Source organism: Pipistrellus kuhlii, unplaced genomic scaffold (assembly GCF_014108245.1).
Source record: "Pipistrellus kuhlii isolate mPipKuh1 unplaced genomic scaffold, mPipKuh1.p scaffold_m20_p_6, whole genome shotgun sequence".
Taxonomy (NCBI): Eukaryota; Metazoa; Chordata; class Mammalia; order Chiroptera; family Vespertilionidae; genus Pipistrellus; species Pipistrellus kuhlii.
Genome location: NW_023425562.1, coordinates 71,769,400 through 71,782,508, shown reverse-complemented (window position 1 = coordinate 71,782,508; position 13,109 = coordinate 71,769,400). Strand labels below are relative to the sequence as shown.

The window sequence follows — 13,109 nt, the reverse complement described above, 5'->3', positions numbered from 1 at the left end:
CCAGACCGTATCTGTGTGTACTGAGCACAGCTCCTTGCTGTGAGCTTTTAAATAGCACGTGTACAGACACAGATATATTCTGCTATCTGTAATTTTTGTCCTGGAAGGATTCACAAAAGACTGTTACAAAGTTCACCTTTAAGCACAGAAATGAGGCTAGGAAGAAACTTTCACTTTTCATTTCAAGGCTTTTACTGCTAAAATTTTCTAATGATGTGTGTATGTATATTATATATATATATATATATATATATATATATAATATATATATGTGTGTGTGTGTGTATTATATATATATATATATGATTCTTTCAAAAATCAAAAGGTTATTTGACTGATTGCATGTCTTTTATATTTTTTAGTACTCATTAGGTTAAAAAAAAAAATCTTACTCTTGTCTGGCCAGTGTCGCCCATTAGTTAAGCGTCAACCAATGAACCAAGAGGTCATGGTTTAATTCCTGATCAGGGCACATGCCCAGGTTGAGGGCTTGATCCCCAGTAGGGGTTATGCTGATCAATGATGTTTCACTCTCATCAATGTTTCTATCTCTCTTTCTTCTCCCTTCCTCTCTCTCTCTCTCTCTCTCTCTCTCTCTCTCTCTCTCTCTCTCTCTCAAAATCAATAGAATTATATATTTTTAATTTTTTAAAAAACTTTACTCTTAAATTGAAAAGAAAAAGGCAGGTGCTAGAACAAAGAAAAGTTGCTTTTGGGAGCAATCCTTCCTCAAGTTACTCTACCTGACATGGTACTAGGTAATTTTACATGCATTCCCAGGACCTCCCCAGATCCCTATGCATAGAGAACAAAAAGATAATATTCAGTGAGATCTTTTGAAAACTGTTTAAATTCTGGGTCCCCCATCAGCCATAAAAATGACTCCCCTACTTCCTGTTAACAACAAAATTCTCTCCAGGGAGGTGAAGCGACTCCAGGGCCAGCCTTTCTCCAGGCCACGTCCCCATCCCTGTGGGTGTCACCATATTGAAGCATGCAGCTCACAAGTAGAAACATGAAGGCTTAGAGATGTCACAGGCCTCCGTCACACTTCGGGGGAGCAGGGATTTAACCCAAGCTCACTGGGACTTTCCGTGGCCCTCAGGCTCAAGAGCAAAGATGTCTCCCAACATACCCCATGTGGAATGCGGCGCTGGGTGCTGCCGCCTCTATGAATGCTCACCCCAGAGCCAAGGACCAGGAGAGACTCACCTCCAGCCACAGGGTAAGGGAACCATGGGGGACAGGTTTGAAAAGCTCCTCGCTTTGAAGGTGGCATTTATAACACAGGCACCTTCCATTCATCCTGGCTTTTCTCAGCTCTTCTCGCCTTTCACTGGGCAACCCGAACACAGAGTTGGGAAGTGGCAGGGAAATGGGGATTGAGACAACTCAGGGAGAGAGGCTGGTTTTATAGATCCTTCTCTTTTCTTCAGAAAGGGCTGAGGTGCCTTCTTCCTGGCCCAGGCAAGCCAGTCCTCCTCTAGGCAGCAAAGAGGGACGCATGAAAATGCTGCGGATGATTGAGTATGAAAGCTTATCTAAGCAAGTGAGAACAGGCTGAGAGGATGGGCAGGGGGAGGCGAGGGGGAAGATTTGAGAGCATGTTTCTTTTTCTTACCTTATTCCTATTATCATTGTGACCAGCTTTTCTATGAGAAATGCTGGCACCATAGGCTGAGGACCCCAAGCTCAAAGTTCAAGCCCCCATCCTGGCTTTCAGAGGAGGCGGGATCACCCAGTGTTGGTGCTAATGCCCTGTGGTTCACAGCTTGCTGTATAGTCTGGAGAAAATAAACCAAATGACCAGCCCCCGATATCCCTATCTATAAAATAGAACCTTTTGAAAGCCAAGAGACTTCAACACCTGAGGAAAGTTTCAATGTGAAAGGGGCACATGTTCTTTTAGGATGAATGCCTTCAGCGGGTATGATTATGAGATGCAACACCGAGGGGCTCCGCACCGGTTCCCTCCACACCCATCCAAACAGGCGGCTCCCCTTACAAGCAAGACCTTCAACTCAAAAATCTCTTCCGTTAGGTTTAGAAAGCCAAACACAAGGAAGAACAACGAAACAGCCAGCCCATACCCCTTTGTAGCTAGAAATCACTAGCTCATTTGGCGGCCTCCAATCATTTTCCCGAGCTTCCAGAAGATTAGAAATGTCCTCTTGCTCACTGCCTTTCGGCCACTTTATACTTCTCAGGAGTAACTTCATCATAAGATGATTCCTGCATATTGCCTCTCTACCTCTGGTTCCCAGGCCCCTCCTGTGGTTCCCCTGGACGAATCCCTGAAAATGCTCCTTCCGTTTCACTTTCTCTCCCACCTCCTGCCCAGCCTGGGCGGTAAGTGCTAATGAATAAACCAATGAAATGATTTTGTCTTCATCGTGTTGGTGCCAGGAACTCAGGAGTTGAGTAGGTGAGGCATGCCCACAGTGCATTCTAGACTGGACACAGACTAGTCCATGCTTACAAAGCCTTCCCGTGCTCTCCTTTATTAAAGGCAGCTGCGTGTAACAGGTGACGTCAGACTCTCACCGGTGACATGTCCATGATTATAAAAGGTGCAGTTTATGTCCAGGGTCCCGCCACCAGGGCACCTGAACCCGGAAGAAGTTAACCGTTCTTGTGTCCCGTTCTAGAAGATACTTGCGGGGGGGGGGGGGGGGGGGTTTCTGACCCCCTTATCCTTTGCAAACCAGAAGCCAGATTGCACCTTCGTGCCCGGAAGCAGTCTGTAGCTTAAATTAACAAATGTCTGGCCCTCTTCCCCCACCCCTGCCCTCCGGCGCCAACACCAGAAATAGTGCTTACGCATTTACTGTGTGCCGGATTCCCTGGGGTTAGGTGTGCAGGGGTGAGACGCCTCCAGGACTCGCAGTTTTCCAACTAGAGAAAACACCAATGGCCCCAGCGCCCCCTCCTCATACCCCAACCTTCTTTGGGGTGACAGCATCTCAGAGGAAACAAAGGGTTGTTCAGTCACTGACTGAGAACTTATAGATTTCCAGACAATACATCCTGGGAGAGGGCAGGGAGAGGAAAATTCATGGGGTTTTGTTCCGGTTCATAATTATAAAAATATAAAAGGTTGCAGCCTCTCTTTCTGGGTCCCAGACACCTCCCCCAGGGCTAGGGGACATAAGGTTGGAAGCTGAAGAGTCCCAGCTGCTGGAGGGGAGCCGGTCTGAGGCTCTCCGGGGTGTCAGGGAAGCGGGAGGGAGGTGGAGAAACATAACCATTGACTGTTAAAGGCTCCAAAGGGAGAAAGAAGGTGGTGGTCAAGGTTAGACCACACCGAAGGGAGCACAGTGGACGAGGAAGAAGGGGAGGAGAGAAGAAAGCAGGGACGCTGAAGAGGAGAAAAGATTAAAGGACAAAGGAGAGGAAGGGGAAAACGGGGCGGGAAAGGAAGGTAGGGTAGGAAGGAAGGAGAAAGGAAAGAAAGGGAAAGAAAGAAGGAGAGAGAGAGAGAGAGAGAGAGAGAGAGAGAGAGAGAGAGAGAGAGAGAGAGAGAGAGAGAGAGAGAGAGAGAGAGAAAGTAGGAGGAAGAAGGAAGTAGGGGAAAGAGGGAGGGAGAGAGCCGAACAATCCTGGGAGAAGAAGGGAGGCCACGTCGGAACAAGGTTACAACCGTTGAAAGTCAAAGTCCAGAAAAGCCTAAAAACCCTGTCCCAAGACCTCAGGGTGGCCGCGGGGCCAGGGGGAGCGGGCGGGCTGACGGGACGGGCCCCGCGGGCCGGCTCCGGCACCTCCTCGCGGGGCGGCGTGTCCTTGGTCCTGCGGCGCTGCCCGGGCTGCAGGGCCCGGGTCCGCGGGTCGCTCCGCCGCCTGCTCCCGGCTCGGGCTCGGGGCGGCACTGCCCCTAGGAAGTGGAGGCCGGGATGGGCAGTCCGTGTAAGCTACTGAGGCTGTCCGGGGCCTTGCCGCCAGGGCTGGGCGGCTTCCGATCGACCACTGCGGGAGGAAGCACAGGGGCGTCGGGTCACTGCCTGGCGCGGCACAGAGTCAGAGACAAGGGAGGGTTGAAGGGGAACAGGACGCCCGCAAATCCAGGGGACAGCGCGAACCTCCCCGAAGGGAGTCGCTGGCGAGGGCAGCCTGGCAAGTGGCTCCTCTCGCCAGGCCATTTGCAGGTGCTCCGACACCGCTGACGCCGGGCGATCCCCTCTGCACCGCGCCTGCTTAACGGAGAAGCGATGGGTGCAGCGAGGTGCTGCCGCCCGCGCACCGCCGGGCCCGGGCGGTTCTCCATTCCAGTCCAAGACCCTCTGGGGACGGGAGCAGGGAACTGAGATCCGCACACCCCTCCTCCCCGACCTCCACTCACCCCCCCAGAACCCAGCCGCGAGCACGGGGCCGAGGAGCTGCGAACGCGTCCAGCCGGCCGGCCCTCCCAGCGGCTCGGGCCCTCTGGGGGGACGGGGTGGGCAGGGGGGAATCGAGTGGGGAGCGGGTCACCAAAGACGCCCTTGTGGCGGGCGAGCTCCCGCCGCCTGGACGCGCTTTATGTGGGCGCCGATTTCGTTTTCACCCGCGGCCCGAGCACCCAGATTCCCTCGCTGCTGTGAGCGCAGCGCGCTGGGCCTGGGGCGCCGGGTTCAGTGGCAGCATTCTGGGCACGGCTCTGTTATTTGGGCTTTGTGATAAGGGCCCCAGTTTTGCTACTGATGTAACCTCTGGTTTTCCTTTCCAGTCCCTGGACCCTCAGCTTTTCCTGTGCTCGCAGGCACAAGCTTGGTTGTACCCAAAGGCGCCTGCTTTCAACTGTGTTCCCCCACCACCACACACACACACACACACACACACACACACACACACACACACAACAAGTCCTCCTTTAAAGGGGACACACTTTGGGTTGAGGGGGAACTCTGGAGTTCTTTTTCTCCCTGCAGCTGCCCCTGCCCAGCCCCCGAGGGGGGGGCAGATTACTGTGTGTGCTAGAAGCTGGGCCCCACACCCCTGCCCTAGGGACGCACGTACACACAGCACAGGCATGCACGCACATCAGGTTTCCCAGAGGTTGGAAAGGGTCTAAAGACCTTTCATGGCAGAGTGACCCCTCCACCCCACCCACACCTCCTCCCAGCTCTCTAAACACTGTGGTAGCCGCTCAGCCAACGAAGTTTTCCGACTTTTCTCCACCCTGTACACACACCGCAAGGTGAGGGCCTGTTTAGAAAACATCTGAGGAGGAGGTTTCTCAGCCTAGGGCCGGTTGCTTGGAGACAAAGGCGTGAAAAATAAACACCTGGAACCCAGAGACAGATTCCACCCGCTTTGCAGGTCGAAATGTTAGCTGTCCACCCAGTCCCTCCCCTCCTTTCCCACAGCAGGATGGGGGAGGGGGCGGGGGGCTACCGAAGTGGGTCTGTCTGGGTTCTCAGAGGCTGGGGCACCAATGCATTGGGCGCTTTGCCAGAGTTTTAACTTACTCTTAGGGGACACGCGTTTTTAAAATATTGGAGCTGCGATTTTAGAGCCATCGAGACCAGGGGGGTGGGGGCGGAAGAAAGCCGGAGTCTCCTTGGGTCGGAGTCTCCCAGGGCTGGGTCAAGTGAGACCCAGATTGCAGGTGGCTGGGTGCTATTGCTCTCTGGCAACGTTTGCTTTTAGGATCGATTTTTCAAGAACGAATCTCCCGCTGAGATAGCTGGAAGGAAGCTGCGAGTTATCTGTATAACCAATATAAACAATTTTTTCTTTGAATGTGTGCAATATCTTACAGGTTTGATTTCCAAATCTTTAGTTGTTCCAAATCCCCGCTGAGAAGGGTTTAGACAGTTTTGAACGTTTCTGAAAACACGCCATAAATACCAGTGGTCTGGAGGGAACCTCGTGGGGTCTGTCACCCGTGGGGGTGAGGAGGAGATGGCCCTGCCCTGGCCGGGAAAAGACGGATTGGTGTCCAGACTCCCAGAATATCAGCATCCCTCTAGGTTCCCAACAATTAAAATTTTCTTTCACGGATGGGAAATGTAAATTATATTTTCTTGCCTACATAAAAGGGAACCCACAAGCATTACTCTTTACCAAGATAAAACACATAAACTGCGGTGCTTAATCTGGCTTAATTTTGCTATCTTCAGAGCAATGAAGCCTTTTCCTAACACAGCCATTTTGTTCTGGGGCATTTCAAGCTCAATATTAAAAACAAATTATGACCCGTAGGTGCTTAATTCTGGTGCTTAATTGTGACTTTCCTTAGGGTAATCGCTAATGTTCATTTGCACCTGACTTGGAGGATATATGAACTAGATGATCAAAAAAAATATCTGTTTTTACTGAGCATTCATGATATGAAATTGTTTTCAGTGAAGGAAATTTTTCCTACTGAAAAAACAATTCAGTAAATGCTATTCCTACCATTCTTATTAACGGAGCAAGCCCTATAGTAATTGTCTTATGGGATGTGTGTTTGAATATAATTTTAAAACAATCATTAAAAAAAAAGGCAGTGATTCCAATCACTTTCTTTGTAATTTTTCAAAGACCCATTGGGCATGGAAGATCTTTAAGTCTGCTTTTCTGCCAATAAATATAAAAATTCTTAACCCAAATAGGTATGTAATTCTCATTTTTGTGTTCCTCGTTTCAACACAAACACTTGTGTACCAGTTTGAGAAATCATTTTTTAATGTTGGACTTAATTATTCCATTACCCTTCCCCCCTGTGTTTTTTTAAAGAACTGTGAGGATCAAAAAAATTAAGCTATTAATTTAATAACTAATGTAGCTAATTCTTACTACAGACTTTGGAAATTAGTGAGATGTTTCATAATAGAAAGTGACTGTAATGGTAAAAGGGACATGAATGCAAGTGCCTTCCAATGGTTCTGTTTTTCTGAAAGGAAAGTGTCTTCTAAAGAGAATCAACCACCAATGAAACCCCACCCCAATTAACTTGAACTACTTTAGAATTCAGAACTGTGTGTTTTACCTTTGGATTGTTACCTACGGGTCATAATTTGTTTCTAACGTTGAGCTTGAAATGCCTCAGACAAAGCGGCTGTGTTAGCAAAGGGCTACATCGCTTGAAGATAGCAAGCCCTTTCCTAAGTCTTTTTCTCCTTTGGTCAGCCCAGGCAAAATCCTTTAAATTTATAGATTCACTCTTCCAATTCAAACAAACCTGCTTAGTTAAATGATTTGTAGAATGAGGTAAATTCCATGTCAATTTCTAATTCAACAGATAATACTTCATTTGTCCAGAAAACAGGTAGATTTGAGGATAACGACAAGACGCTGAGCAAAGCACTCACCATGAGATCCTCATTGGTCCTTAACTGTAAAGCTTTAGAGGAGCTGTCATCCTTAATTTTTTAAATTTCTTTTACTTGAATTTTCCTATAAACGAGCAACTGGTGTTATTTTATTTTTAAATTAAGTTCAAAGCTTAAGGGAGTCTTAATTCTCAATTTCTCTAATTTATATCCCATAATGTTTGTCCTTTAGGAAAAGTAAAAATAAAAAATATATTTTTTTTTTTGTTTTTATTCATTTACTTGACTTCTCTCTCTTCCCCTCTCTCTCTCCCTGCCTCCCCTCCCTCCTTTCCTCAGATCAGGCCATTGTGTCTCCTAGGAAATAAAGCCTTTTGCCTGCCCACCCCCCCTCCACCCCCACTCGGCATTGGCAGGTCTGAGGTGGGTCAGGCTTGTAAAGAGCCTTGGGGAGCACCCCTGACCCCAAGGTTTGTGCTCAGTCTCCCTCCTGCAGAGGCTGGGACCCCCTGAGGTGGCTCCTTCCTTTCGCAGGGTAGTTGCAGTTGCAAATTTCTAGTGACAGAACCTATTGCAGGCAAATTCAGCCAGTCCTTTCACCTCTGAGGAAAATGAGGACTCAAGAACCAGGAGATGAGCTTTCCCCAATTTATAAGGGGGAGGGGGGGAAACAAAAACAAAAAAAAACAGAACCTGGGCATCAGTGTAAGAAGACACCCTTCATACTGTTGACCAGCAATTAAATGCCTCAAATCTGTTAGTTTGGCTTATCCTGGAGTAAATTCATGAAGGAGGGAGAAGAGAAGAGAAAACTCCCAGCCACAAATCTGACAGAAAGAAGTACCCTAAACCACATAGAGTTGAAAAGGAGTCTAAAACATAGGGATGCATGATTGAAATGTTCTTTCCTTTCCCAAGAATGAATTTAAGACAATGAACTCCAGAAGAAACCAGGGTCTAGATTTAAAAAGAAGAAGAAAGAAAGAAAGAAAGAAAGAAAGAAAGAAAGAAAGAAAGAAAGAAAGAAAGAAAGAAAGAAAGAAAGAAAGGAAGGAAGGAAGGAAGGAAGGAAGGAAGGAAGGAAGGAAGGAACGAACCTGGGAAGAAACAGATGGCAGTGAGGTCAGGAACCTGGGCAGGTCCACCACAGAAGGCAAAGCTCCTCAGGCCCCAGGAAGGTGAACCTGAATGATGCTTCTAGACTCTTCTATGAATGGGGAAATGAGGCGCAGAGAGAAGCAATAACTTGGCCCAGGGCACCAGAAAAAGATCCAAACCTGATCCAATTCTTCTCTCTCCTCTCTCTCCAAGAGGGGAGGGGTGGAATCCTAAAACAGACATCTCTCAACTTCGGCTGCCTTTCTAGGGACTCGCATAGGCATACACCTGTTAGAAATTAATCTGATCCAAGAAACTACAGGTTTAACCCAGCAGAAAGGGTTTCGGCTGGATACCAAATCTCTCTTACTACCTTTTCCCACGATTACACCCCCTTCCTTGCACCCTTCCTAACCTCTCTCCATTCATCGGACCCAGACCCACCGGTGCGGCTCACCTTCTCGGCTGGGATGCTTGAAGGTCATCGCCGCTGCAAGCTCCCCGCCGTGCACCGTGAGGCTGGCCCCGGGGGCTGCCAGCGGGGTAGCCTGTGCTGGTGGCCAGGGCGGGCCCGGGGCGAGGTAGCCCCCGGCGGGAGAGCTGTACACGCTGTGCTGGCTGGAGGCCGGGTAGGCGCAGGCTGGGAGGAAGCCGCCCACTGCGGAGAGGCCGGAGGTGGACTGTGCGGATGGAGAAGGACAGACCATCAGCAGCAGGTAACCCTGAACTTCTCCAGCACACACAGTTACCAGAACAAACGGGGGTCCTCCTGTCCCCAGCTGTCCCCTCAAGTATCACAACACGTGGCTTCTAATTTTCCTAGGAAGGACCCTGACGGAGTGATTTCCACTCCAATTGTTCTAAATAACAATGAGATGAGGGGGATCGTGGTATTCACCAGCCCCGCTGGGATTTAAAAAAAGCCTCAGCCATCTGTGTTCCGGGTTCAAGTTTTTATAGCAAAAGTCTCTTGGCAAAAGGCAACTCAATCCCCTCGAAAGCCAGCTTCCCCCAAAGTGTGCGCTGGAGAAAAGAAGAGAAAATGCTGAGAGGGCCCAGGTTGGCCCAGGTTGGCCGGGCTGCCAGATACCCGCAGCCTGGGGCGTTTTCTCTTCTCTCTTTCTCTTTCTCCTTCCACCTCCCTCTCCAAAACTCTTTCACTCTTCTAGGTAAGGACACCTCCTTCCCAGATTCTGGTTACCTGAGTGTATTTAATGTCAGCCTCCAGCGCTGGCTTATCGAGCCCATTCACTGCCGAGGTGGCCGGGAAGGCCGTGCGGTTCACGCTGGCCCAGTCTTCCATCTTGGGGGAGTAGGTGGTGCCTTCGCTCCCGGCCAGGGCCCCTGGGGGGGACACAGGACAGGTTAGTGGGGACATGGGAATCTGCGCTGGGCACGAGCGCGGCCCTCCAGCCGGAGGGGACACATGGAGGTGACACACATGCCTACAAGCACTCAGCGCTTCCCCGAGGGCGCGGCCCAGGGTCCTCCGAACACCTGCGGCCTCCAGATGCTGGGAGAGCGGCCCCAGGCGGCAGGTGGCGGGCATAGGGTTTCTCTTTCACTCCCAGCGGGGCAGAGGCTGCTCCTTGTTCCTCCAAGCTTGCGACCCGCTTCCCACAAAGTAAGGGGTCTTCGGCCTGTGAGACGGGGGCTGGGCGCACTTGGCCAAGGTGCCTTTTAGCTGTCCAGAGGTGGCGCCCGGAAAGGGTCAAGTTCAAAGCCAAAGCATGCTCCTGAGAATTATATGGATTTCTCACGTGTCCGGAGGGTTTGGAGGGTTCTCACGTGTCCGGAGGGTTCTCCTCAGAAATGCCGCCCCCTCCCTCAGGAGATGTCCTGGATCTCCCCAAAGAGGCATCAACCCAGCGACCAGTGCAGCTCCCCACACGTGTGCGCAGGGAACCCAGAGAAAGCTCCAGAACTGAGAGCAAATCTGGGGAGGCCACCTCCCAGCCAGCTGCCCACAGGTCGTTCCTGGGGAAGTTCTGCACCCCACCTCCCACCCCCAGCCTGGGTTTGAGCCACTGGAAGAAACAAACCTTATTTGAGGCCTGGGCAGTGCGCGCCCCACTGTCGCTGGGGCTAAGCTTTCCTTTCTTTCCGCTGCCCCAACCCCCTCCTCTTTGGGGCTAGGGTGCATTTTGCTTTTTACCCACGTAAGAGCTTGCTATCCCTTGCCCGGCTGCTGAGACAGGAGACTCAGTCCGGCCCCAGCACACCTTCCTGAGCCACGAACCCCCGCATCAAGGCTGCCCCAGGCTTCTCTCCGGACTCCGTCTCCTCCTCCCTCCAGAGAAATGGCCAGCAAGTGTGCAGAGTTCTAGTTACAGGAAAAGGGCACATCCTTTTGAGTCCTGAGGCGCCACCTCAGAGATCCCAGCTCCAGAACCTGCAAAGCCGCCAGGCCTGCCTGAGGTCACTGGATAAGACCAGCCGGCCAGATGGTCCTTTGCCTTTTACCCCAAAGAGCCTTGGGGCCTTCGAGGGACAGAACCTTTTGGGAAACGGTGAGGGATCCTGAAGTACCCTTAAGAAAGGGTCACAGAAGCGACTGAGCTTTGTTTGACTTAGATCTGGTGATAAGAGGTTTGCATACTTTTTGCAAGAATTTTTTTTTGTTTAAAAAAAAAAAGGCAATTTCAGGCCTCCAAATTTGTGGTCGGCGGCGATTATTCTTCCCGGGAAATATTTTCCGTATTTGTCATCAAAAGTTCAAGATGTCTCCCCCATTAGGCCCCGGACCCTCCAAACTCCCTGGCCAGCCCTAGCCTTCCCCTGAGCCCAAACAGGTCCAAGGAGGGCTTAGGAGTTACCCCTCATCCTCATGCCCAAGCCCCGGGCTTCTATTCCAAGAAGGCTCTCCGGAAGGCCTCCACGACTGACCTGTTTGCTCCATAAACGTCCGGATGCCCAGGATGTTGCTGACCGAGTGCGCCGAGGGCCAAGAGCGGGGGATGCTGACGTGGCCTGCGGCGCCGGGGACCCCATGGTGGCCGCCCATCTTGGCGCCGGTGGGGGACACGGGGCTGGGGTACGGGTACTGGTAGATGTGGTTGTAGGGCAGCGCCGGCTGGGGCGGCGGCTGCTTGCTGGTCTCGTAGGGCCCGGGCTGCGCCAAGCTGCCAATCTTATTGCGCAGGATGCGGCTGATGGAGCTCACCGAGGGCACGTTGTACTTGTCGCACACGCCGTCGGCCAGCAGCCGGTCGCGGATCTCCCAGGCGAAGATGCCGGGGTCGCCCTGCTTGTAGTCCCGGATGTGCTTGACCACGTTGGGGGTGGTGACCCGGGGTTTGCTGCCCCCGATGGCCCCGGGCAGGATGGAGCCCGTCTCGTTGTAGCGCGCCAGGATCTTGCTCACGCAGCCGTGGGAGACGCGGAGCTGCCGGCTGATGTCGCAGGGCCGGATGCCCAGCTGCGCCAGCTCCACGATGCGCAGGCGGATGGCGTTGGGCAGGGGCCGTCCGTTGACGAACACGCCGCCCAGCTGGTTCACCTCGCCGTACGTCTGCTCTGCGGACGCGCCCGGGGACAGCGAGCGGAGGGAGGGGAGAAAACACCAGCCGGTTAGCCGGGGTGGGCGCCCCAAGGTGGGGGCAGCTCCCGGGCGCGCCTCGAGGAGTGCCCGGCGGGTACCCAGAATCTGCGGATTCCAACAGCCTGGGTCCGCTGCCTCCAGGGGAAGGCGCGGCGCGCGACAGCCCCCCGCGCCCTTTGGAGAGGGTCCCACTTGGGCCATCCCATCCCCGGACGCGCCACACTACCCCCACCCCGCCCAGAAGGAAAGGGATGTGCGGAGAACGCCGCTCGACAGGGACCCAGGACCCTGTCTCCTCCGAGGGAAGCGGGCGGGAGGGAAAGGAAGCGCCGGGACACCATCCACCGCACCCGCCCTCCCGCGCCCGCCGGCCGCCGCCCCTTACCCATGGCGCGCGGGCCCGCCAGCTGCCTGGCGCCGGGGCGGCCGGGGCTGGGCCCGCGGGACGGGAGAGCTCGGCAGCCGCCGCCGCGGGAGAGGCATAGAGGGCGGCCGCGCGCGAGCCGAGAGCCGGGCCGGGGCCGCGGGCGCGCACCGCGCGGAGCCGGCGCCCCGCCGCCAGCCCCCCGGCCCGCCGCCGCCGCCGCCGCCCGCGCCCAGGACACTCTCCACTCCCGCGCCCCCAGGCCCAGGGAGAACTTCATCCGATTCAGAGAAATTCGTCTGAGCGGGAGGCTGCGGCGTGTGAAGATCAATTGTACGTGTCTTCCACGTCAATCTCCGCAGTCGCGCCGGAGACGCGCGAGTTGGCAGCCCATTGGTTCCCGTCACTGAACCCCGGCGCCCCCCTCCCTCCCCTCGGTGAAACTCTACCCCCTCCCTCTGTCCTCCGGTTTCGGCCCTCCTCCGGAACCCATCCCCATCCCCCTACACACACACACACACACACACACACACACACACACATACACACACGCATACGCACACACGGACACACGTGCGCACGCGCGCGCACACACACACTTGCACAGTCCCAACCCCAGCTGGGCCTGGGACCTTCCCTTCGCTCCGCTGTCCTCGCCCCTTGTACCTTTCAGGTTTTGATACAGATGGGTAGTCATTTCAAACTGACGAATATTTAATAGTCCTAGTACTACTTTGGGTTTTAGTTTTACTACCACCTCCACTGCCATCACTGCTAAGATATCAGAGGATTACAGTTGATCATGACAAGATGGTGGCTGCCTCTACCACCCCTTCCCCTAGACAAGGGGCACAGGGCACAGGAAGCATGGTGC

At 53.1% G+C, this 13,109-nt stretch overlaps 1 protein-coding gene across 1 annotated transcript; it reads right to left on the bottom strand.

Annotated features, from left to right (window-relative positions):
• Positions 1-3,748: 3,748 nt before the first annotated feature.
• Positions 3,749-12,537, bottom strand: PAX1 (paired box 1). The gene is made up of 5 exons (XM_036418868.2): positions 12,257-12,537; positions 11,217-11,846; positions 9,532-9,674; positions 8,788-9,010; positions 3,749-3,963 (listed from the first exon to the last, which is right to left on the bottom strand). Exons 1-5 carry the CDS (start codon positions 12,513-12,515, stop codon positions 3,872-3,874), a joined length of 1,347 nt encoding a protein of 448 aa, XP_036274761.1. The 5' UTR covers positions 12,516-12,537; the 3' UTR covers positions 3,749-3,871.
• Positions 12,538-13,109: the final 572 nt, after the last annotated feature.

Coding starts and splice junctions, on each gene's coding strand:
- PAX1 (XM_036418868.2), bottom strand. CDS start 12,515: ATGAAGTTCTCCCTGGGCCTGGGGGCGCGGGAGTGGAGAGTGTCCTGG. Junction 11,847..12,256: donor GGCGGGCCCGCGCGCCATGG/GTAAGGGGCGGC, acceptor GCGCGTCCGCAG/AGCAGACGTACGGCGAGGTG. Junction 3,964..8,787: donor CAAGCATCCCAGCCGAGAAG/GTGAGCCGCACC, acceptor TTCCTCCCGCAG/TGGTCGATCGGAAGCCGCCC.